Source organism: Lissotriton vulgaris, chromosome 10, assembly GCF_964263255.1.
Source record: "Lissotriton vulgaris chromosome 10, aLisVul1.2, whole genome shotgun sequence".
Lineage (NCBI taxonomy): Eukaryota > Metazoa > Chordata > Amphibia > Caudata > Salamandridae > Lissotriton > Lissotriton vulgaris.
The window spans coordinates 591,000,861-591,026,875 of NC_141698.1; the positions used below are offsets into that span (position 1 = coordinate 591,000,861).

Consider the following 26,015-nt stretch of genomic DNA (forward strand, 5'->3'; position numbering starts at 1 on the left):
TCTGGTTAGTTCACTACTTAAGAGGGTGTCACATGTGCTGCAGGCCCACTAGTGGCATTTAAACTTCAGGCCCTGGGTACATATAGAACCACTTTACTAGGAACTTATAAGTGATTAATTGTGCCAATTGGGTGTAAACCCATGTTTAAAGGACTGAGCACACGCACTTTAGCACTGGTTAGCAGTGGTAAAGTGCACAGAGTCATAAAGCTAACAAAAAAAGAATTTCAACAAAACAGGAGGGGATAAGGCAAATGTTTTGAGGGAAGACAACCCTAAGGCTGTCAGGTCTACCAAGAGGCCTATCTGACACCTATAATCATTTGCAGATGCTCCTGTGGCTTGTGTCAGAGAGTGCATGCTTGCTAAGAGAAGAGTGTGCCAGTCTGCGGAAACACTGTACATCACACGCATGTGACATCCTAGTGGAAGAGTTTACCCCCTATTCATTCAACCGATGTTAGGACATTATTCCTAACACACTTTTAATATTTGTTTTGATGTGGCTTTTGACTCAGTGTATGCTGTATTTCTTTAGACTTTATATGGTGGATCTGCATATAAGTAATTCTTTAAATGTATGGTGCTTTAGAGTTTTCTTAGGTGTTATGGGACCTATTTGCTGTATTGATTGGCTATCGTAAGCCGGGGCGATTGTGAAAGCTGGTATTATTATGTATGAATTGCAAAATGCCCACCACTGATCTTCCACACAGCTTGTTTTAAAGTATTCGGTAAATGGGTTATTTCTAATAGCTAGGTCACCTTTTCCTGTACCTTTAATTGTGCTAATTATTATATATTTATAAGAAAAACTGGCATTCACCAATTCACTTGCAAGACGAAGTCGGTAATTAAAAGGGTCTCCTCTTGGCTCAGGATGCAGAGCGGGAGTTGGAAAATATTCCCTCTTTGCTGTCTTTTCTCAGTATTGTTTGGTAGTGGGAAGTGCTGTTGAGATGATTGTCCACATTAGGTTTCTGCCTGACAGTGTCACAACAATGGTGTTCAATCAATTAACAGAAAAGCTGTCTTCCAGTAACAGTGGCAAGTTCAAAATTGGACACTAGTAGAGAGATCTACTTAGGCATTTCCTCTGATTGATGCAGTAATAGAAAGATTTGCATTAATAGGTAGTTACTAATCAAGGATTTCCACTTTGAACAATTAATCCAACACACACAAGAATATATCATCCATGACAAATTGTAAATTGGTATGATTTTTTAAAAAGTACATTACTGCTGGCACAACATTCATGACAGAGTTTTTCCTAATTAGCAATTTAGTTTGGCAAAAATAGAATATATACCATGAAGTAATATAATGAACAGATGCTTGTATTCAAATTTAAATGGGCAATTAATAAAGAACGGCGTGTGTCTATTGTAAATACAATTAATACGCTTTGCACAAACCAACGGAAAATATCAAACCCCACAATTGGCATGTCTGCACACCACTACATAGACAGATGGTAAGAAATGTCTCATTCGGTTTAATTTTGAAGTTAAATGTGGTGCAGTTGAACAGCTAATTTAATTCCTGAAGCCGATTACTTAAATAACAACACACTTCAATTTTCCAACATGTTGTTGAACTAATTATGAGGGCGAAGACTTAACTAAGTAGGCTGAAATGTAGCTAGCTAAAATAGCTGACGGTTGAAGGCAGCCTCTTCTCAATAGATGTTTCTTCTTTGTAAAATGTGTGCTTCATTTAAAGGCGGGCAGTAAGGGAGCATCTATAGTTTATCACGCATCTCGAGGTTCCTCTGCCTTATTAAGCGACATGGAAACTGATACGTTTTATCAATATGATCACCTACCATTCAACAAAACAGACTTTAATGTACTGGGAAAATGAAATGGAACAAAATTGAATAAGGAAGGGGGCATACAATTAGACAGATTTTGAGAAAATAAGCCGACTTGACATAAGTGTTAATTTTACAGAAAAAAACAATGTGGTTGATCTGAGCCCCCATCTCTTATTTTTAACTTCACCATATTGAAGATAATATATGTTGAAATGGAAGAAGAGTAGAGCAGATTATACATGAATTTTGGAGCTTGGAAATCCTGGCAATAAAGTGCCTAAGGGCTTCCAATCACATCATTCTCAGACATTGGACTTCCAAATCTAAATTGTTCAATATGGAGTGTTCATATAACATAGCACAAGTGACTTCATTGGATTATAAGAGACAAACTATGACTACAAGAAGATGTGGATTTTTCACTTATGTAATTTGTAAACATGGCTAAAAATATATTACCAACAGCATGTAAATGTGGTACGGGCCTGCTCGTGTATCCATTGCTGATATGGAGTTCACCTGTATTACTTTTCCTTAGCCTTTCTCCATCTTCATTTATTTTCAATATTTCACTATTAAATGGCCAGGTGGCTTCTTTGATTATTAGTAATGCTGTAGGTCTAATAGTCTGCCATTTTTTTAAGTATAATGTAGCTGAAGTTATATTGAAAGATATGTTTCTACTAATATATAGTAATACAAAGATAATTATTTCAAAAACATACACAATACCTATGAAATCCATAGCTACATACCTGAAACCTGTGAAAATCAGAAGGTTTGAAATCATTAGGAGAGCATCCACACCAGTCAACAATGTGTTTATACTGACATTTGCAGCCCAGTTTGCGATTCCAGTTAGTAATGCGTAAATTGTTGTCAACCATTGTATCACAGTGAGGACTGTTCTCCAGTACAGTATGGAAGAAAGACTGCAACAGAGAAACAAGTTGGAGAGTCAGTTGCATCTGAGAGACTTATCTCACTTCTGTATAAACCATATCATAGAATAATAAACTAGAAATGAGAAGACACATTAAACAAAATGGTATTGTTCAACCGGTTTGGAAGTGGAGAAAGCTTGTTACTTAGCTCTGCCCGGCGAGAAGGCAGACAGTAGGTAAAGTCCTTTTTTATTGGAGAATTCCTGTATCCAATCTAAAATATTTGAACAAAAATTAGCATGTACATTTGAACAATAGCCCGGACTCTTACAGACATATCATGTGCCAATATTGTAAAATTTGGAACATAATCTCATGCTTAGGATTTTTCATTTATTTATGCTAAATAATAAAATAAATAAAATATTTAAATACCTCTTTCTTTCTTACCAAAATGCATTACAAATTTAGATTACTTTTTGTGGCAAAAGTGAAAGGATTTCCAAATATGCATAGTGAGCCTGACTCACCATTGTATTTGTACAACTAAATTCAACGAATGTGCACCAATACGTTATTACCATGTTTAAACCCATGTTTGCTATTCACATGAATTTTACTGAAAACATGACTTCACTGTTGTAAATGGATTTGCTCACAAACCAGTATAGCGTAATATTAGATGTCAGCAAATCTGCTAAGGCAAAGGAGCAGTGAATGTTCTGTGTGTGTAGGAATGCCTGTATAAGTAGGTCAATACTCAAAAAATTGTGGATATTGACAAACCTTTGGGTCACACATTCATATCTGCATATGAATATCTTTTACAGCTGTCAAACATTGTGCAGTTGGTGGGGAAGAGTGATGAAAGAGGGATTTAGAAATGGAGAAAGAATAACACAGTTAGTATGTGAAAATGTACTTGGAGTAGATTTACACATGCACAAATATACATTACTACATTATGCACGGAAAATGTATTAGCATCCCAGTAAACTGAAATTATTTTAAAAATCAATACTTTTGATCTTCAAATTAAAGAGTCATCTTCAGCTTACTCCTAATGAAGGCATACTCATTGTTTACTCCTTGTTGTTAATTAAATGCTAAGTGCTTGTATTTTGTCTGTGGGCTAGATGTATCCATCTAAATATCATGTATCTTACCAATCATGTATTTTGTGTTGACAACAACACCAGTGACAGAGCATGTTTAATATTAACTAATATATAGTACTCTTGTATGTTTAATGCATCACCCAAGTCACCATGTTTTAAATAATTGTGAATTACATCGGTGATCATATTGACATTAACCCGTTAAACTGACCATGTAAGGTAATGCCAAACTTTCTTCTACTGTACAGTAGACATGGACATATGCAAATGTTGACCCAATGCATATAAAGAGAAGCAGAACCACAAAAGACTCACATTTATGTAACAGAAACGGACGGCCACTATGTGAAATTAGGATAACCATGGAATTAAAAACTTGGGGTAGTATAAATTACATCATGTACGGTTTCATCCCAAGACCATTACAGAAAGCACCATTGAATGACCATTTACATTACAGATGGGCATTTTCAAATGATGTTAGACAAATGTCATTGAAACTCGGATATGCATCTTCTTTAACAGGAACAGCCCACCAGCTGCTTGAACTAGCAAAAGCAAAAATCTTGTTAATTGAAAATTTTTCAGATTACTTACCCACTGGGCTGAAGAGTAGTCAACAAGCGTTGCAAGAGTTGTTTTTAAAGAAACCAGGAAATATGTTCTTATCTGTTTGACTCTAGTTTACCCAGTCTTTTACTATGTACTCAAACCTCATAATATGAGTTTAATTAGTTAGGCCACTGCTGGTAGTCTCGGTTACCATGGAGTTATGAAGGGCAGTAACTGACTCTGTGAACACCTTGCTATATACTTGATCCAGAGGTTTAACTATCATTTATGTAGGGGGTGCCGGCACGTCTTGACCTGGGAGTGTGAGGGGCCAACTTCACTCCAATTAAGACACCAATTAAATACTTAACTGGCAGGTGTAGGAGATTTACCCTTCATTATGGCCCTTGATATAGCTTGAATAATAATCTCGCTTGTATCTGTTGGTTCAAGCAACATAAATATCCACACATGCAATTACCTATATGTGGTTGTATGACTGGTAACATATATTGGCTAGATATATGATAGAAAAAAGTGTCATCGTTCTCAGGGTGTGCAGGACATGTTATTCAGAAGTGGCAAATTGAAGACTGCATTGTCAACCCATGTGAATCACACCATATTAGAATGATGATAATAAAAATGCATGCCACTGACAGAAAATAGTATAATCTTTATTTAAATTATGTACAGTAATTAACCTGCATAAGCAGAATATAAATGTATGCTTTCGTTTGCATGAGGCCATCTTCTGAATGGTAAATTTAGTTAGATGTGTGTCAGAAAGCGGGACGGGAGGCGTGACGTCATCTGGGCCGATGCAGAGCTACCGGTCCGGGAGCCTGTGGGGCGCTGTCGAGTGAGGAGTGCGACGGCTGGTGAGAGCTGCTGCTGCGACTGACATCCCCCTGGAGCCGAAGATTGAGAGTGGTGGGGCCAGGATGCTCTGGTTATGGGCGTTACCCCGCAGCACGTTTCAGGTCTCCTCTTAGCATCTACGCCATACTGGGCCTAGATCTCGCGCTGTGGGTTGTTTTTGATGTCTAGCTGGGGGTTCTGTGCCTGCCCGGATCCCTCCTCTGAAGGGACCTGAGCTTTTTCCGTGTGCAAGCGGTGGAGAGTAGCGGGGGAGGATGGGGAGGGTGCCCTGACTACCATTTAGCACGTAGTGCATTGGGATTGTGGTGGTGCCATCTGTGTCCTCTGTGTGTTCCCTCCTCCTGTGTATCGCAGGTCGGCCGGGCACTCTTACCATCCAAGCGTGCGGCCTGCTCCGAGCCGGCCTACTAGTCGTGATTTACGGTGATATGCGCAGATGGCGTCCTGCGGATACAGGACCAACACCCTGAGCCTGCATGTTGGTGAAAGCTACCTGCTAATTGCTATTGAAGTGTGGGGGAGTGCAGAGTACTCTTTTGGCTGATCCTGACTGATTCATTGGTGTGGATACTGACTGACCTCTAGTATTGTATCGTCCAGAGACTTGGTGCCCAGTGGTCCCCGCTAACCCCTAGATATTGTACATTGCCTGGACATACTGTCATTGATCTTCTCACTTGTGGGCCAGATTTCTGTGTTGCGCCTGGGCTCGCTGCTGGTTAGAGATCATGGGCAAACCCGACCCCAAGCAGACTAAGTTCCCATTTGAGAGCACACGCAACACACGTACAGTGGATCCGATCAGTGCGGTGGGGGCTGCCCATGGCCAGGCGGACCACGCTAATGATATGGGCGAGGATATGAAATCCATACTCCTGGAGATGCGCACTGGATTAAAAACTATAGATAGTAAAATTGTTGCCCTAGCTTCCAGTTTGGATGCAGTCAAGAAAAAGGTAAACAAACATGAGACCAGGCTAGATGTGTTAGAAAACAGACTGTAGGATACCCATGATGCCACTGCAGAAGCCAGGACTCAGATTCTTAATATGGAGAAAGTGTTGGAGGTAATTAGGGCAAAAAATGAATATTTAGAAGGGCCATCGAGGAGCTATAATCTCCGCATAATTGGGCTTCCGGAGTCGACAGCCATATCAAAAAATTGAGCCATTAACAGAAAACTTGCTCCGAGAACTGTTTGGGTCTGTGCCCTCCCCTGTCATGATTTTTGAAAGTTTCTTTGAAGTAGAGGGAATGCACACCTTGCTTTTTAAACTTCAATTATTCATATCCACGTTCGTGTTATCCATCCTTAAACTGGTTGCGTGCAGGTCGACTATTTTGGCATGCCCTACTGCCACATAGTTACAAGAACATTAGTGATGAGGGACTGACTAGCCCCTTAGTCAGATGCACAGCTTTGTGCCGCTATTTGAGCGTGCACTTTTAATTCCAAATTCTTTACCCTTGGTCCTTGTTAATCCAAATTTTTAACCATCATTTTCCTCCTTTATTATTCACTTGTTATTTTTCTTTAGTAATACCACAATCCAACATTCAGAGTTTTGTGCCAATTTTCAAATTTCTAATATTCAAGCAGGGCCCATTCGGTGCCTTTCAGAAAGAATATGAATGATGCGGCAAGTCCATCGCAAGCAGTGTTTTATTAATTCCATAAAAAAGAACCCAATGCATTTCGGGCCATCGTGTGCCCTTCGTCGGGGGTCACTGCTTTGCTAATCAAATGACATCTCCCTCTCTCCTCGTTGTAGCTCCAACACTATGCCACCATTATCACTAACACGAAGTGATATACCCCTAGAAGAGAAACAAATACAATAGATACTACCATAGCGGTATGGCAGGCAATAGGCAATCTTGCTAATAAACTACCTCTTTATGCACCAGCATTGCCCCTGGAACAGCACGAGGCGCTATCAGTAACACAAGAAGCTAAATCTATGCGACTAGTTAGAGAGACAGGGCTGGGTACAATGCAGGATGTCTACCTTGATGGCACATTCCTCACGTTAGAGGATCTACAGTATATTGAGAATCTCTCATTACTATTCAGGTTCGCTATACATAGACTGAGACATGCTATCAAAGCGCATTACCCCACATACCTGGCTGAACCCCCGATCCTTCAATCTCTGCAACTGGTGATCAAAACTTCCACGTGGAAAAAATTTAATCACAAGGCTATATAGGGCTATAAGAACCGATGTGGCGAGTACACCGGACGCGAGCTTGAGTCGGTGGAACGCTGTGCTTGCCCCCCCCCATGACGTCTAAAGAATGGGAACGGGTATGTGGTCTGAGGGTCTGACGGGTCAACTCACTCTTAATGGAAATCTCCGTATCATACACTTCAAGTATCTACACCAGATCTACCACACACCCAAGCGCTTACACAGATACGGATTGAGGGTTAATAGCAGATGCCAAAGGTGTGGTCAAACAGATCCTGATTTCATGCATCTCGCATGGGAATGTGAGGTAGTGGCTCATTATTGGGAACAAGTGGTGCGGAATCTCCAAACAAATGTCGAGGACGGAACTTCAGACTACACCACAGGTCTGTCTGCTATGTTACGTTCCTCAAGCCAAGGCCCTGATGAAGATCATATGTGTTGCACATTTGGGTGACCACTGCGACAATTCCTGCAAAGACAAAACTTGGATGAACCACAGGACTAAAGGACGCTTGAACTTTATACCGGGGATAACCCTATTTGCCGGCGGTATGCATTGTGCCCACTTGATTATCATGTTCTTTAACTGATCCAATGGTGTCTTTTTTATCTCAATTTTGCAGTGGCTGACTGGTGCAGAACGCAGACTGTGTATTGATTTTGTGTTTATTATTTTTGTTTGTCTTAAAATGCAATAAACAGAAATAAAAAAATGAAATAAAAAAATTGTACACACGTGGAAGCATACAAAATGCTACAGCAATTGTAGCATCAAAATAATATCTTGACATCACCACAGGATATACCCCAGAGTTTCCTTAGCTTTGATTAATCCTCTACAAGTTATGTATGATGTTCTGCTTCTAAAAAAACGAAATTGATTTCTATATTCAATTCAAATATCAGCACACATGTAAGAGACAGTTTATTGTTTTGTTTAGGACTTCCCAGGCAAGGTCACCCTGACAGCTTTCTGAGCAATCAGATTTATTAGACCAATAGATCAACAAAGAAAATAAGAGAAGTCTGTGATGACAATTATTATTGCAATTTGTTTTACTTTGGCTTTTAAAATGAATACCTACTGAATTAGGCAATGAATGTAGGGCACCAGAAGGAGGTTTTGCTCTCTCCAATTACTTTCACAGCCATAAGTCTTTATTTGTTGACTCGAGGCAGCAGGTAAAGCACTTTCAATTGTGCTGCTATAATTACATCATGGATGTTTCAGCGACTGAATAAATCTTATGCCTTTAGGATGGAATTATTAGGATAAGGGATAAGAAACACAAGGAGATCAGTGTATTGAGTCGTGACCATGTCCGTTCCATGACAGAAAGCGAAAAAAAGTTTTTAAATTGAAGTTTGTAACTCATTGATGCAACCAACCGCATAAGTATACTATTATGTCACAAAATAGGATTAATTTGCAGGAATTGTCCCCAAATGATCACCCTACCCAAAATGTAATTTTATTGATAACAATTGTCCATAAATTACCACCCTACGTCAGTCCTGGCTGCTACCTAGAAGCAGCAGTGGGCGGTGGGGGCGAAGGGGGAAAGGGGGTGGGAAATTGGGTGGAAAAATGTAGGTAATTATAGTAGGAAGCAGCAGGGCTCCACGCTCCTCGCAATAAATCACAACACTGCAATGCTGCGTTGTGATTGGTCTAAGCGCCGTGACAGGGGCTGCAGGGGTGGGCATGTTCTCCATGCAGCCTGTAATGCAGCTTGCATGGAAAACAGGGAAAGTGCGCATGACTGTTTTGGGCGGCCCGAGAGGGCCGACCAAACAGTCATTGCGCACTTAGAAGGGTTGTACCACTCCTCCTCTGAGCTGCACCCCTGCCCTGCCCCTCATGCACGCTGCAGCAGCAGGAGGACAAAATAAAATGATAATAACATTATGTTATTATCATTTTATTTTTTCCTTTCTTTTGCTGCTTCATGGCAGTGGGGTGATGCTCCTTCGTCTTAGCAGTGGAGCTGCCACTGCCCTATGTTTCTTAAAACCTAAGCAAGAGCTCACTGAATACACATTAAGGATTGAACTGACTAGTTAAAGCTATAAAGGCATATATTTCCTTTAAGCGAAGAAAGAATATCTATTTATTCAAAGCCCTTAGTTCCTTTCATAGCAATAGAGAAACTATTCTCCAAGATAATGAATGAAAAGGTTAACAGACCTGCAAAGAGAGGATTTTAATCAGACATAGAATTAAAATGGGACTATGCAACATATGTGCTTGATATTGCAACCAGTCAAATGATGTCAGTGCGTACTGCTTAGAAAGTGGACGGCTCCTAAAGCAGCCACATTCATTTTCATCATTTCGTTTAACATTCACATTCAAAGGCTGGACATAGCTGACTTCATTAACTGATAACCATCATGTTCTTCCTCATTAGTATTCCAAAAATAACCAGGTGCCTCTTACATCATTCATTGATGGTGGGAGGTGAAGTGATTTTCATACTGAATAGTATTTTTTCTACAATTTAATTCCCAACCTGTGGTAGGGTCATTTACCCAGAGAAATGGCTGAAGTTCACCTCAGTAATTTTAGTTACAAAAAAGGTAAAGCTTCAACTTTGCTTTTCGAGCCAGTTGGAGCTGAATAAGTGAAATGAGAACTATATATAATCAAGAGTTTGTGTACCTTTAAAACTGAACAAAAATGTGTTTTGCAATTATATTGTGCCTGTGAAATAAGCTGTAAGCATATTATTAAACATATTTTAAAGTCTTTACTGGAAAGCTGTTTACATTTAAAATGCTCTGTAAATGATATCTTTCATGAAACCATACGAATTACCATAACATGGGATATTTATTACTGAAATACAATTTGGAAATAAATTACTCAATTGTAGCAGGTCCCCACCTCACTTCAAAGCATAAACATAGATTTAAAGATAATTAGTCACAAAACCTTTTAGCTAATGTGGCCAGAGTTACAGGGGCACACACAACTTTACATATAGTCAGTGAGGACATTGATGTAAAATTAACAATCAACATTAGCTCAAGTCAAGTCTTCAGTATAATGTTTGCCTTGACTGCCTTGGTGATTCTCAATGTCTCAAAGAGGAAAGAATTGAGAATATGCTTGTTTGTAAAACCATTGGTGGTAGTCTAACAAATAAGATGAATACATAGTACCATACTTTAAACATTGTATTAGTAATGTACACAATACAATGTGTATTTTGTAGGGTTATACCTTCATTTTAACTTTAATTTTGATGTCTCCAGTATGAATCATTTTTATCGATATCACGCTACATTAGGTGAAGTTCAAGCACTGTAAATGCCTTGGAAGACACTTAATTGCCAGGTAAACATATGAAACGCTGGAAATCTTATTTTGAAAATAACTGTGGTATGCGCTCGAGTCTACGGGCGTATACGCGATGACGCGTTACGCCGTAGGCTAGAGCGGAGAGGCGCGCATGCGCACTCGGCAATAGGGAAAGGCGCGAACGCTCGGAAACGGCAGTTGGCGACCGGAGCTCGCTACAGTTAGACGCTCGGCGCCCTTAGCTCAGATTTACATGTTAAACTAAATAAAAGTGAATTCCTAAGTATACCTGACTCAGTGTGTCCTGTGGGGGAGAAGAACCAACGTTACAGTGGCGACGAGGCTGAGATCCGGACACCACCAGGTGCAGTGGACTGAAAAAAAAAACCCCAACAAGGCACAGGTCCGGCAAAGAAAAGCAAGGGCGTGGCAGCAGCGCAGCGACACGGCAAGGAACAGAACACCGGCCTCACAAGGCAGGTTAGTGCGGCCCAACACTCCAGAAGCCCCCAGGCAGCAACCTGGCAACCAAGGGAGACACCCCCAAGCTAGAAGAGGGGGGGAAGGCAGCACAGACAGCGCACACGACGAGGGACAATACCCCAGGTAGCCCAAGGGGCCAAGGCGACACGGCAGAGAGCGCAGGAGCGTCCGGTGAGCCTACCCAAAGGGCCCAGGAAGGAGGACCTAGAGGCGAAGCCAGAATGGCGAATCAAGCGTCAGCCCTAATGGCACCCGTCCCGTTCCTAACCAGACCAGGTGAACCCCAACTAAAATGGGAAGACTGGAAAGAATATTTCCTCAATTACATTGAGGCCCTTGAAGATGAAAGTGAAGGTGAATACAAGCCTGAAAGGAAGAAGAGACTGTTGCTCCACAACTTAGGCCCAGAAGGGGTAAGGGTGTTTAAGAACCTGGTGCCCAAAGAGAGGGGTGCAGCGGAGACGGATGTCTTTGTGAATGCATTGGACGACCTGGACAGCCATTACCGCCCAGCAGTTTGCGTCTCGATAGACCGCTATAACTTCCAACAGAGAAAACAAGAGGCAGGAGAATCCATAGATGACTATGTGGCAGCTCTCCGCCGGCTAGCAATCACGTGTAGGTATGGGAACCTGCAGGATGAATACATCAAAGACCAAATTGTAATGCACACCACCAGCAGAGCAGTCCAAGACAAGCTATGGGCGATGAATGAGACAACCCTGAAAGAAGTAGTGGCGATGGTCAAGAAGGCGGAAATGTCGAAGAGAGGCGCAGACGCGGCAAAAAGGGAAAGTGGGCCGAAACAAATGATCAACAAGATCGATGAGGCACCACAATCCAGCAAGCCCAAAAGCGCTTACGGAGACCCGAGGAAGGACACAAGAGGGTCTGGGAAGCAGATGTCTCGCCCCAGCCAGGGGACGAAATTCGCGTGCTACAGATGCGGCAGTGCAGCGCACGCGGCCCAGGACAGGCGTTGCCCCGCGTTTCGCGCCAGGTGCTCATTCTGTGGGTTGACCGGTCACTTCGAAAAGGTCTGTCGAAAGAAAGGGACGAAGTCCACGGTCAAGTGCATCGACGCAGCCACGGACAACGTGAGCGAGGAAGAAGACCCGGAGGAGGATGACCTGGTGCTGTGCATAGAGGATCAAGTGCTGGACGTATCCGGGAAGCGAAGGGATAAGCCCCGCACCGACATGCTCATCGGGGGCGTCAAGGTACATGTAGCCGTGGATTCAGGGTCCCCCTGGACCATCGTGCAAAGGTCGATATGGGAAGAGGACTTCGCGCCAGTCATAGGACCCGACCTGATGCCGCCGAACATCAGACCCATCTCGTATACCGAGAATTCCATTCCACTGGTAGGATGCAGGGACTTGGAGTTCGAATTCAGAGGTCGGGTGGCCACGTGCACCCTGTATGTAGCGGAGAAGGGCCCATCGGTACTCGGATGGAGAGACGCAGGTGATCTCTGCATCATACTCAATCCCGGAGGGAAGGAACAGATCTTGCTAACAGACGAATGGCCCCTCTCGAAGGAGGAAGACTGGAAGGCAGCATACCCCAAGGTTTTCGAGGGCACGGTAGGCAAACTGGACAAATTCGTGCATAAAATGGTCCTTAAGGAGGGAGCAGTACCAGTAGTGCATAAGGTCCGGAACATACCGATATCCACGAGTGAGGCGGTGCGCCAGGAACTACGGAAGTTGGAAGAGCTAGATATCATCGAGCCAGTGGACAGTGCGGAATGGCTATCCCCCTTGGTGGTAGTCAAAAAGCCCAATGGAAAGGTCAGGCTCTGCGTGGACCTGAGGGAGCTCAACAAAAACCTCATAGTGGAAAGGTTCCCGCTCCCCAGAATAGAGGAGATGCTAGCAAGGACAAAAGGCATCAACCACTTTTCTACCATAGACCTCACGTCTGCATACTACCAGATAGAACTGCACCCGTCGAGCAGGAAGTACACAGCCTTCATAACGCCCTTTGGATGCTTCCAATTCAGGAGAATGCCCTTCGGCCTGGCATCCGCTGCGGCCGTTTTCCAGAAGTTGATGCACAGGTTGTTTAAGGACATCTCGGGAGTGCAATATTTTCAAGACGACATCCTAGTGATGGGCTCCGACAAGGGTGAGCACTACAAGAAACTACATCAAGTGCTGGGAGTGCTGCAAAGCAAAGGAATGACGGCGGAATGGAGCAAGTGCAGAATTGGGTCTCGCTCAGTGACCTACCTAGGACATGAGATAGGAACGCACGGCATCTCGCCGAAGGAGCAAAATGTGAAGGCGATAAAAGACGCCAAAGCCCCAACAACCAAGGAGGAAGTGCGGTCATTCCTGGGAATGGCCGAGTATTACAGCAAGTTTGTCAGACATTTTGCCACGAGAACGCACAGGATGAGACAACTAATCAGGCACAATACAAAATTCGAATGGGACAGGGAGGCCCAGTCCGAATTTGAGTCCATTAAAGACTGTATCAGCCATGCCATCCCATTGCAGGGGTATGTCCCCACGGGCAAGACTATTGTGACAACCGATGCGAGCGACAAGGGCTTGGGGGCTGTCTTGGCGCAGGAAAGGGAGGACGGAGCCAAGGAAACCATCAGCTTCGCATCCCGGGCGCTGTCCCCGACGGAACAAAGGTACAGCGTAATTGAAAAGGAGATGCTGGCGGTCACGTGGGCGTTGAACAAGTTTCGTCAGTTCATATGGGGCACGAGATTCAGGCTCCAAACGGATTACAAGCCACTCATCAAAGTGTTGACGTCATCGGGCCATGACACTGCCACCCCGAGAATAGCGAAAATGACCCTGAAACTGCTAGATTATACGTACGATGTAGAATATCTTCCTGGTATGCAGAACAAGGTAGCTGATTACCTCAGCCGGGCATCAGCCATGGAAGAGGCGCCGAGAGAGACTCCGGACACAGAGGAGATGGTTGCCAGCATGGAGGATCACGAGACATCGATCAGTGCGCAGGAATGGCAGGCGGCTTACGAGCTCGATGAGGAGAAGATGGAAGTAAGGAAACATCTCACGTTAGGGTGGCCGGACAAGAAGAAGCTAACGGAGGGTGTCCGACGTTTTTATGAAATAAGAGAAGAATTGTCCCTGAGTGACTCGGGGATATTCATGTACAGAGGAGAGAGAGTGGTGCCCCCAGTGACACTGATACCCCGACTGCTGAAATTGCTCCACGAGGGGCATCTGGGCATAGTGAAAACCAAGGCGTTGGTCAAACAGATGTATTGGTGGCCAGGAATGGATGCCCACATCGAGAGACAAGTGCGGGAGTGCGGGCAATGCCAAGGAGCGGACAAGGTGCTCCGCCCACTCCGACCAGCACTGGGGAAGTTCGACACCCCGCATGGCCCATGGGAGGATGTGGCCATAGACATTCTGGGGCCCGTTCTGGACAGTAGAGGTGTGAATAAGTACATCTGTGTGTTAATAGACAAGTATTCTAAGTGGCCAGAAGTGGACATACAAGAGTCAATGGACACGGACACGATCTTGAAGTTCCTAACCTCGGTGTTCCTCAGAGAGGGAATACCCAAAACCATCCTCAGCGATAATGGACCGCAGTTTGTGTCGGATAAGTGGGGGAGATACATGAAGAGGAACGGAATCGTCGGGAGACACACTGCCGTGTACCATCCAGCTTGCAACGGCCAGGTCGAAAGGTTCAACAGGGTGCTCATGGGCTCCATCCAGGCAGCCATATCGCAAGGAAAAGACTGGGAGGTGGAAGTAATGAACATGCTATGGGCCTATCGGATAACGCCCTCTGTAGTGGGGTATAGTCCGTTCCAAGTGCTAAGAGGACGGCATCCCTTCACCCGGGACAACGTAGCATGGAGGGAGAAGACCATCACCAGCAAGTGGTCCCCAGCGGTGGTGCAGCACAATCTGGAGAAGGCCCAGAAGATCTATGCAGCACACTATGACAAGCGACGCAGCACGAAGGAAACGGCGTTGGAAGAAGGGGAGTGGGTTAGGATCAAACTCCCCACCCTACAAAAGAAGGGCGAAAGCAAATTCAGCCAGCCGCTACAAGTCAAGGAGGTGCGTGGCCGGGCGGCCCTCCTCAGTGATGGCAAAGTCTGGTCACAAGATCGCATGGCCAGAGTCAACAAAATATTAGTCTGGCCCAAAGCCGAGGAAGTTGGAAGAGGCACGGATCACCCGGAGGTTACACCCCATTCGGAGCACGGCATAGACAACCAAGGAGAAGAGGCAGGCGATGACAGTGAAGCGGTTGTCCTGGGAGCCAGGCCGACCGACGGAGGAGGAGTACAAGCGAATGCAGAGCTGAGAACAGAAGTGAGAGAAGCTGGGGTGTCCCAAGGAGAGACTGAGGCGAGAGAGAACATGCCGGTAAGACACACCCGCAGCGGAAGGGCAGTTGTAGTGCCCTCTCGTTATAGTGACTTTGTGATGGATGGACACTAGCTTGGTGCCGGCCCCCCGGTGCCCCACATAGACAATGTTCACAGCTGGAGGACACTTCACCAGAGGGGGGAAATGTTATAACTTTGTTTTCATTAAAGGGGGGAGATATGTGGTATGCGCTCTAGTCTACGGGCGTATACGCGATGACGCGTTACGCCGTAGGCTAGAGCGGAGAGGCGCGCATGCGCACTCGGCAATAGGGAAAGGCGCGAACGCTCGGAAACGGCAGTTGGCGACCGGAGCTCGCTACAGTTAGACGCTCGGCGCCCTTAGCTCAGATTTACATGTTAAACTAAATAAAAGTGAATTCCTAAGTATACCTGACTCAGTGTGTCCTGTGGGGGAGAAGAACCAACATTACAATAACCATTGCTGATTACGCCACGTTAGCTTTAATGAGAGCAAAGTTCATATACATGAATGCTGTTGAGTATTTCAACACAATGTATACAGCACTCTTCTGCCTCAAACCATAAAGGGGGCTATTCACAAAGGTAACTTACACTTGTCAGTAAGTTGCATCTGTAAGTTTAACCTTACACTTTTGAGTAACTACTTTTAGCTCTTCAAAAGATCTGAGTGTAACGTAAACTAGAAGTGTAGACTTACACAACTCTATCTTCTGAAAAAGGGGATGGGGCCAAAAATTGCGAGAGTGAATTACTTATGCAAAAAAGAAATAGTAGTAATCAAACATCACACTTGGCTATTCACAGATACAGGTTGGCAGAGGAGGGTAGGCCCTGGGTCAATAACTGCATGGTCTACTTTTCCTCACAAGTACGCGCAGTCCTCTGCCCTACCTAAGTGGCATTATTACCTCTACTGCAGGGTCGGATCTCGATTGTCCTGCACCACAGCAGGTGCAGTTCAACTGTTTGGTCTTGGACACCCTCACTGCACTACCCCGGTTTCCATTCAGTTGTAGGGTAGGTATACATACCTGGTCCTGATGAAATGCCATTGACCCTCCAGGCATTGAGGCATGAAACATGTTGACCGCATGTCACCCTTGTTAAAGCTGTCTTAGTACATCATCCCCAGTGACTACTCTCTTGATTTTACTTTGTCAAGGGGACCAACTCACTATTAAAAGTCTCCTCAGTACCCCTTAGGCTATTTTAATCACCTGCACACCGCCCTACACTTATATGCCCCACCGATGGTTCCATCGGGCATTTCTACCCCGGCCCCACAAGAATCGCCCAATGAAGAATGACACCCTTCTGGGTGTGGAAGGGCATTCAGATCTAATCACTCGGATCCCCCCCGGATCCCCTTGGCCTACCCAACAGGTCCTTCTGACACCCTGATCCCCTCTGTATGAGGAATAGCACCCTCCTTTTTTGCTAGATTGTCCATTTAGGAGCTTGGGTGCTGGACCTATTGAATCCGCTCCTTGTCCCTACTTTGGTTTGTTATCTACAGCTACTGCAACAGCCTCCCATGGACAATAATGGAGGTAGGGACATAAATAAATTTGCATAATAAATAATGTTGAATTAAAATAATTTATTTAAAATAGTTACAAATATAAGTAAATATAATGCAATGGTAAACAATATATATAAATAAAGTATATTTATCGCTGGGATGTCTAGGGGGAGCCATGCGATTTACTAAATGCTAATTAATATTAATAATTGAAATAGTTTAACAACCTTTTTTTTCAATGTAAACGGTTTAATATAATTTTAATTAATTCTATGCAACACTTAAATAGCAAAATGAATTTACATTGATATTTAACATAACAATATTTTTACTAAAATGTTCAGAGTTTAATAAAGTTGTTTAGTTTTCCATATGCTTTAGATTATAGAGATCTCTGTTACTGGTGTAGAGGTCTCCCTATTTTTGTGTAGGTATTAAAGATGAGTAGCCAGTTCAAAGAATAACATGAACAGTGTTGTAACAAACAATCATAAATATGCTCAAATATTTGTCTTCACTATTTTTTTCCTGATAAAGACATAGGCCCTAGTTACGATGCCGGTCAGACGTGTGTCTGACTGGCATCGTGTCGGAATGGAAACCGACTGAATGGTAGTCGGCGGTTCCATCCAATAAATTTGGATGCAACCACCTATGAGGTGGACGTAAACATCCATTTTCTTAATGTGGCTTGTGCAGTGGGCGGAAAAGAGCTGCTGCACACCCTGCATTAGGACACTGAATGTTTACCAACATCCATGCACCATGAGCCAGGCACCATGTGGTGCCTGCACGTGGAGTATCAATGTTTGGGGGGAACCACAGGTGCCCTCCAGGCTTCTTAGTGGCGGCCGCGGAGTGGCGGGCGCCCTGATAGGGGCCCCCAAAGTCTGTTTCCAGCAGCCTTTCAATGGTGGTCAGACCGCCATTGCAAGGCTGCCTGAAACATGCATTAAAATACTTATGGCGGGCCCATTGTAGGGGATTACTTCCCACCAGCTGCCCCAACAGGCTATTTGAGCATCTTGGATAGGCCGCCATCGGTCCCTCTGCCCCATGCCTCTGACCACTGACTCATAATGCGGCAGTCGGACTGCATGTAAAGATGTCTGTCAGATCGTAACCAACATCACACCCCCATACCTTTTCAGTAAAGCAACACAATGTGAAAACTGTTTAGTTAAAGAGGGTAATTTGGAAATAAATAGTGAGTCCTACCATAACACTTTAGGTGACATAGTCTATTTTTTCCTTACTCTGAAAATCATTTACTAATTTAATATTTCTCTTCACTTAAGCCCAATGCAAAAATATTGGCTTTGCATGTACGTTGCCACCGTTCCTGCAAACATTTGCCTAGTCAATTCAAGTGTAGGTTTAGAAGTGCAGATAATATGTAGAAACAGTCTAATCGTTTGTGAATACATGTTTTCACACCATTTGCTAATCTTACACCCATAGCACGCTCCCTTTGGGAATGACCACAGCCCCTACCTTAAGTGTAAGTATGACTGCAGAAAAATCTGAGTATGTGTTGCAGGTTCCCAAAATGATATGTGGCATCATCACGTGTTACCGTCCATAGATCAGGGGGCGTGGCCAAGCAGCAGAGCGAGATGGCTGCCTAATCCACTAGCTCCGTCTCCCCTACATCCATCTGCCATATTAATCCGATTTCCCAAAGAAGGAAAATGTACCCGAGGGTGAGCGGAGCTATATCCCACGTATCCCGAGTCCAAAGATTGCCTGCAACCGAAGTTAAGGGTCCCGTTCGCCGACGGCCTGTGGCGGCGCCGAAGCCGGGGACTGGAGTGCTGGCTCAGGCCGCAAAAGGGGCAAGGAGATATGGGCCACTTCGCCTGTGAGCCCCAGGTCCCGGAGGAGACACTGGGCGTCAATATCACCGCTGCAGGTGGCACCCACTAAACCCCCAAGGCACTAGTGCCGAGCCGGATAAGAGGAGCGAGGGGCCATTGACACACTGCGACGGGACTCTGGCCGGCTGTGCACGCGGGTAGAGGTGGTGAAGAGCAGAGGGGTTCCCGGTGCTGGGGCTAGGGAACGTAACAACCCCACCGCCCCCCTCCTTTCTGGCCTGTCCCGCTCTAATCGAGGACAAAGAGGCAAAAGAATAGTGGCCACCCTCCCCATCTACCCAAGGCGAGGGCACCGGACACCGTACGACCGAACCCGGGATTACTGAGAGGCATCACAGAAAGTCTATGAGAGACTGGGGCACTTTAGAGCAGCCTGGCTGCAGAATCTTTGGGGGCTGGGGGTCACGAGAACTGACTGCACCACAGTGTGCACACTTCGCAACGTACAGGGAAAGATCTAGCCTGCCTACCAGGACTGTTCACCATTTTAGAGGTCATGCGATTGCGGGGCAGGGAGTTGCACCCTCCCCTTCCATTGCTCCTTCACTTTGCTGTCCGGTTTGCTCGTGGCGGCCTGGGATAGAGACAAAACTACACACCAAGTAGACCAACCCTGGGGCCAGGGAGAGAGAAAGGGCGAACTTCAGAGTCCTGAATAAACGAAGAAGCAACAATGGAAAAGACCAAAACCACAGGGGCAAAGGGCTAATAAACTAGATCACTATGCCTTCCCTAAAGACATGCTACAGGAACATCACACCAGAGGCAAATCCGCAGGCGACCGGGGAGGTGAGGACCAGGAGTTGTCGCTAAAAGACGTCATGGAAGAGATAACTGGGGTCAAGACCTCCTTGGAACATAAGATGGACTCCATCTCAATCGACGTGAACCTGATCCGAGCAGACCATGCCAAACTCAGTGAGAAAGTCAAACAAGTAGAAATCACTACAACTAGCCTAGTGGGAGACAACATGCAACTCTAAGGGAAGGTTCAAGACCTACAGACCTACTGCAAAGTCACTAAACTCAAGCTGGACGATTATGAGAGGCGCCTTCGGCGTAACAATATATGCATTTTGGGGGGACCGGAAAAAAGCAGAGGGGCAGGCACCTGACCTCTTTGTGGAAGACCTTATCCTGAACCACCTGCAGCCCAAAGGCCTCAGCAAATTCTTCATCATCGAAAGGGCGCACAGGATCCCGGGGGGGGCGTCTGAAGCCTAGGGCCCCCCCACACCTGATGTTAGCGAGAGTATTGAATTTCCGTGACAGGGATGGAATCCTTCAGAACGCCAGGACGGGGACTCCTCTCCGCTATGACAATGCCAAAATCACCTTTTTCCCGAACTTCACACAAAGGGTGCAGAGGCAGAGACGAACATTCCTCATGGTGATAACGAAGCTCAGGGAGAGAGGCTTCAAATATGCACTGCTGTTCCCGGCGCGTCTTCATGTTGAGGCAGAGGGATGAGCCTGGATCTTCGAACACCCGGAGGCGGCCACCGACTGGATTGAGAGCCGGATGGATCGACAACCTAACAATCGTAGCAGTGATGATGAGACAGCCTCCCAGCCAAACAGATGACGGGGCCTAGGATGAGGTTGGGACTCAAAGACTTATTCTGGATTCAATGTGTACTCAGTGGGACAAAAGTGCTAGAATATTGAGCTGGAATGTCAACGGGCTTGGGGATAAGGTCAAACGAAGCGTGGTCCTTCAGTATATCAAAAGACAGGCCCCTGATAGTGTCATGCTTTAGGAAACACACCTGGTCGGAAACTCCTCTAAAGCAATGCACAGATGGGGATACAAAATGGTAGCCCATGTGGGGTTCACAACCAACTCACAGGCATGGGTATCATGATGAAAAACTCATCCCCCCTCACCATAAGTGTCCCATAGATGGATGACCGAGGCAGATACATAGGAGTAACAGGCACATGGGATGGGCCGACCATAAAATTAATGTCAGTCTACATACCACCTAGCCGGCAAGGTTCAACATTCAAGGATCTAGGTTCTATCCTACTCTCAATACCAGACGGTCTACTAGTACTTGGGGACAACTTTAACTCAGTAGTCTTGGGCACGTTGGACCGTCACCCCCCACGAGAGGTGGGGTCATCTTCTCGTTGGCTGCTGGACTTTCTTGAGGCCCTGGGGTTAGCTGATGGGTGGAGAATGTACAACCCAGAGAAAACACAGCATAATTTCCACTCTGGGGCGCATCACAGCCTTTCCCGTATAGACTATATCCTAGTACCCACCAGCAAGTTGCCAACATTCACGAAATCAGGCACTTAGCCAGGTGCATATCCGACCACTCCCCGGTATGGGTGCACATAGCCCTCAACCAGGTAAGGGTGGGGAAGCTTGCCCCAATTAGCCCATGGTACCTCTGGGATCAGATAATCCCTAAAGACCTAATCAAAGCTATAGATAACTACTTCTGAGAAAATGAGGGGACAGTGGCCTCTTCCCAGACTCTGTGGGAAGCTTTTAAGTCAGTGATCCGGGCCAAGGCCTATCTCTAATATCTGGAAGGAAGAAAGATAGAGAGAAAGATATCTCAGACGCTGAGGCAGAGATCTACCGTTTTGAAAGGGAACTGGAAACTGAGATCACACTAGAGAAACTCACTCACTGAGTCTCCAACAAGATGATTGTAAGGCACTAGCAACTGACAGGGATAAGACTCTGGGGAGGGAAAAACTGGGCAGAATATACGACCTGGGAGATAAGGCAGGGAAACTAATTGCTTGGCTTGATAAAAAAAGAGTGGGCGAGCAGACTGGTTACCGAGCTCAGGGATCACAGTGACGCTTCCATTAAAGATCCACAGGACATCGCAGCCCGGTTTGCCAGCCACCTTAGTTCTGTGTACACAGATGTAGCACCCTATACTGAAGAGGACTCTCACGAGTTATTACGAGATATAAGGCTCCCCACGCTCTCTGTAGAGGACCATCATTTTCTGGAGAGTGCCTTGACGACAGACGTAATAATGCTGGCAATTGGATCCTTAAACCCAGGAAAAGCCCTTGGTTCCAATGGAATCCCCATCAAGCTATATAAACTCAGACCTGATAAACTGGCACCATATTTAAAATCCATGTTTAATGAAAGCAGGAAATGGGGGATATTACTGATAGATCAAAGGTTTGCCACCATAGTCACCATACACAAAGAGGGTAAAACCAAAACTGACTGTGCCTCGTATAGACCAATATCTCTCCTAAACGCTGAACCCAAAATTCTAGCCAAGCTCCTGGCCAATTATCTACTTAATTTAATTGGGGGCCTAGTGCACCCAGATCAGTCCGGCTTTCTGCTGCACCGAAACACAACTCTGAACCTGCACAGGGTCCATGGGGTTCCGGGTAGAGTAAACACAATCCAAGAACCTACTATGATTGTATCCCTGGATGTGACCATGGCATTCAATACTATTGAATGGCCTTATCTCTGGGCAGTGCTCGCAAAAGTTGAGATTTGGTCCGAGCTTCATTCAATGGGTACACCTCTAGTATCATGAGCCCATGGCGCAAGTGGTGGTTAATAACAAAAAATCAGCCATGTTCAGCTCAGTCGTGGGACCTATCAGGGATGTCCACTTTTGACTCTCCTGTTTGCCCTTGCCTTACAACCACTGGCAGCATGGATCCGGAGGGACCCAGTAATATAAAGACTACGTTGTTCCCCGGATTGGGAGGACCGCATCTCACTCTACGCAGGCGACATACTACTGTACCTGGCCTCCCCCAGAAGGTCCCTGGTGCCTGCCCTGGATATCCTGGCCATATTCGGTAGATACTCTGGGTTCTCCGTTAACTGGAACAAGTCCCTTCTGTGCGTCCTCAAGGGAGACCCATTCGCCCCACCACGAACTGCCCAATGCAAATTAGTACAGTGGGCTTTAAGTATTTGGGAATATTTATTTTCCTAGACCAAGAACTCCGCTACACCCACAATCTTCTCCCACCACTACAGAGGCTAAAACTAGATATAGCTAGTCGGAAGTCACTTCCCCTCTCACTATTAGGCAAGGCGGGTCTTTTTAAAATGACGTCCTTAACTCGTTTCTTATATGCCTTACAAAACTCACTAGACCCTGTCCCTATGATATATTTTAGAGAAATCAAGGGCCTCCAGAGGGCTTGCTGTGGGACTGAAAGCCACGTATCGCCCTGAACAAGCTCACTTTAAACTGGTACGATGGTGGCATTAGCCGCCCTGACATCAAAAAATGCTATTGGGCGACACACTTAGCGGCAATCAATCATGGTATCTATGATCGCCCAGATGACCCTGGATATAACATGGACAGGTGGCTCCTCCTGGGGTAAACTATAATGGGTGCTCTACTCAAAACCTGACCGATATTCACTGACGGGCCCTACCAAACACTCACTCCACATTTGGCATGTCACCACTAAATTCCTCGGATGGGGACAGAAGCTGACTTTAGCAACTCAGCTGTGGGACTCCCAGAAGCTGGGTAGCCTAGGGAGGTCGAAGGGATTCGATAAGTGAGAACTCATTGGGATCTCATGTATCAAAGACATATGGGAGAAGGGCAAGTTGAAGTCCTTTACCACTCTACAAAAGCAACATGAGTTAGCCGATACAGAGCGCTTTCGTTACACGCAAATCCGCCACGTGCTGCAGTCCCTTCTCCTGAGTGGTTCCTCCCCCCTGTGTCTTCACCGTTGGAAAATAGAGTACTGGATGGTCACTTGCCCGAGAAAACTATATCCTTAATATATATGAAGTTGATAAATAACATTGCAGATCCTCTCCAACCACTGCTGGAGAGATGGATAAGGGATGGTATCGAAATGGACGAGGAAGAATGGCAGGAGGCAGTGTCTTCCCCGAGAGTGGTTGCAATTCCAGCACGACTTAGGCTTGTGCAGCTCAAAATCCTCCACAGAGTATGTGCCACAGGGCCTTGATTGGTACAGATGGGAAGGTCTGAGGGGAGGGGGGGGTAGTGCAGGGGACGGTATAGGTCTAGAAAGAAGACCTTGATTGGTGCATGCACAGGGAAAAGACGGTCTACAGGGCCCGGGGTTGCCCCCAAAAATGGACCCGCATATAGAGCCCTTGGAATTCATAGAGAGGATATATGCCGGCCGCCACGTAGTATTGAGCAGGATGATGCCCCAAACCGTAACTTACGCCTAAGATGTAATATTGTAAATAGCTCTCACTTATTGTCTTCACCATGTACAGTGATGTTGACTCCTCTGTACTGTATATCTGATGCCGATGTATGGTAATAAAAAGAATAAAAATAAAAAAGGAGTTCACAGATCATGAGTTTGTCAATAACATTCTGGAATTTGATGGCATTTTCCACTTTTAAGCGCGCAGTTTACATTTATGAATGGAAAAGGTTGAGTTTGGGGATTATAGTAAACAGAAGATTTTCCTCTGATTTTCCAGCTAATTGTACCCACAGATCCATTCATGGTGGGTCTATCTTGGATTATGTGGCTATAGATATGAATAGTTTTTATATTCTAAACGACCTATCAATTTTGCAGACTACACTGAGTGATCATAATGTGTTATCGGTATCAGTGTTGATAAATCCGCCTATCACTGACTCCTGGACTCTTAGCGGTGACTTTGTTAATTTTGCTAACAATACTGGACGTTGTTTTTGGAATTCCACGGCAATTATGGGCCTAGAACCTATTATAGAGAATAAATTAAATGCTTTACAAAGGGAGGACAGCTCGTCTATACCCCTCTTTGAAGATTTTTTGAAGGTGGTAACGTCTGTTGCTAGAAAACCCTCTCGACAAAAAAGGAAGAAAATAATTCCTAGCTCTATTTTGTGTCTCAATAGGGAAATAAAGAAACTAGTTAGGGAACAATATCTTTGCAGATCCCTCGATAGAAACAATAAAATAACCCTTCTGAGAAGAAGGAGGCATAGGGTCAAAATGAAAATAAAAAAGGATAAAGAGGAAACAATATGGGTCAGCTTGCGTGAGGCCGCAGTGCCTGGGCAAGCAAGGTTGTTCTGGTCCTTAATTAGTGAGGGCTGCGGAACAAGGTCTTTTCCTTCTCCAATTCCCATTGCTGAAGTCATTTGGACTAGTTTTATTTCTAACCTTTACGCGAGCAACGGCTGTTTAAATGCCTATGAGGATTGTAAAGAAGATAGTTCCCTTATAGATCCTCCCTCTGAGAGGGTTATCGAACGGGCTATAATAGAATTGCGCTCTTCTGGTGCAATGGGCCCAGATGAGCTACCTGTTTTGGTTCTGAAGCAGGATCCCAGTTCTTGGAGCAAGATTTTGTTTCCGATATTTAGGTACTGCTTTATGAGCAAAACAGTTCTGCCATCTTGGAAGGGTAGCATTTTGGTGCCGCTGTTCAAGAAGGGCGATAGGAATGTTCCTCAAAACTATCGCCTAATCGCCCTTCTTGATGCAATTGGTAAGGTCTTTTCCAAATGCCTACTATACTCAATAAATGAGTGGGTAGCTAATAGTAATATATTGCCCCTTGAACAGACAGGCTTTCGTAAGAGTCATGGTACTCTTGATAATCTTACGGCGTTACAGATTATTACAGACAAATATGTGAGGGTCCGCGGCGGTAAAGTGTACGCAGCGTTCATTGATTTCTCAACAGCGTTTGATAAGGTAGATCGTCCGCTGTTATGGAGGAAGCTGTCTGCACTGGGTATGCCTCTTATTTTGTTAGAGCTGGTGCACAGATACTTGGTGTAAGGTCCTTTTGGGGGGAGAAAGAGGGCTATCTAGGGTCATTTACTCTGTTAATGGCCTCAAGCAGGGTTGTTTGTTAGCCCCTATTCTTTTTTCTTCATATATCTCGAATCTCCCTATGACTCTGGCTGCCTGCGAAGGAATAGCGCCCATGCTGGGAGGTGTCGGGATTTCTAGTTTACTCTACGCCGATGATATTTTATTGTTGGATTTAACGCCTAAAGGCTTAAATAACCGCCTGCATGCCCTTCATTTATTCG

General features: G+C 45.1%; 1 protein-coding gene across 1 annotated transcript in view; it reads right to left on the minus strand.

Annotated features, from left to right (window-relative positions):
• The window catches only part of XYLT1 (xylosyltransferase 1), a 661,442-nt gene that overhangs the window by 72,937 nt on the left and 562,490 nt on the right, over nucleotides 1-26,015 (minus strand). Inside the window, exon 7 of the mRNA XM_086941433.1 lies at nucleotides 2,575-2,751. Coding sequence (XP_086797559.1) covers nucleotides 2,575-2,751 — 177 coding nt within the window. The remainder of the gene's footprint in view (nucleotides 1-2,574; nucleotides 2,752-26,015) is intronic.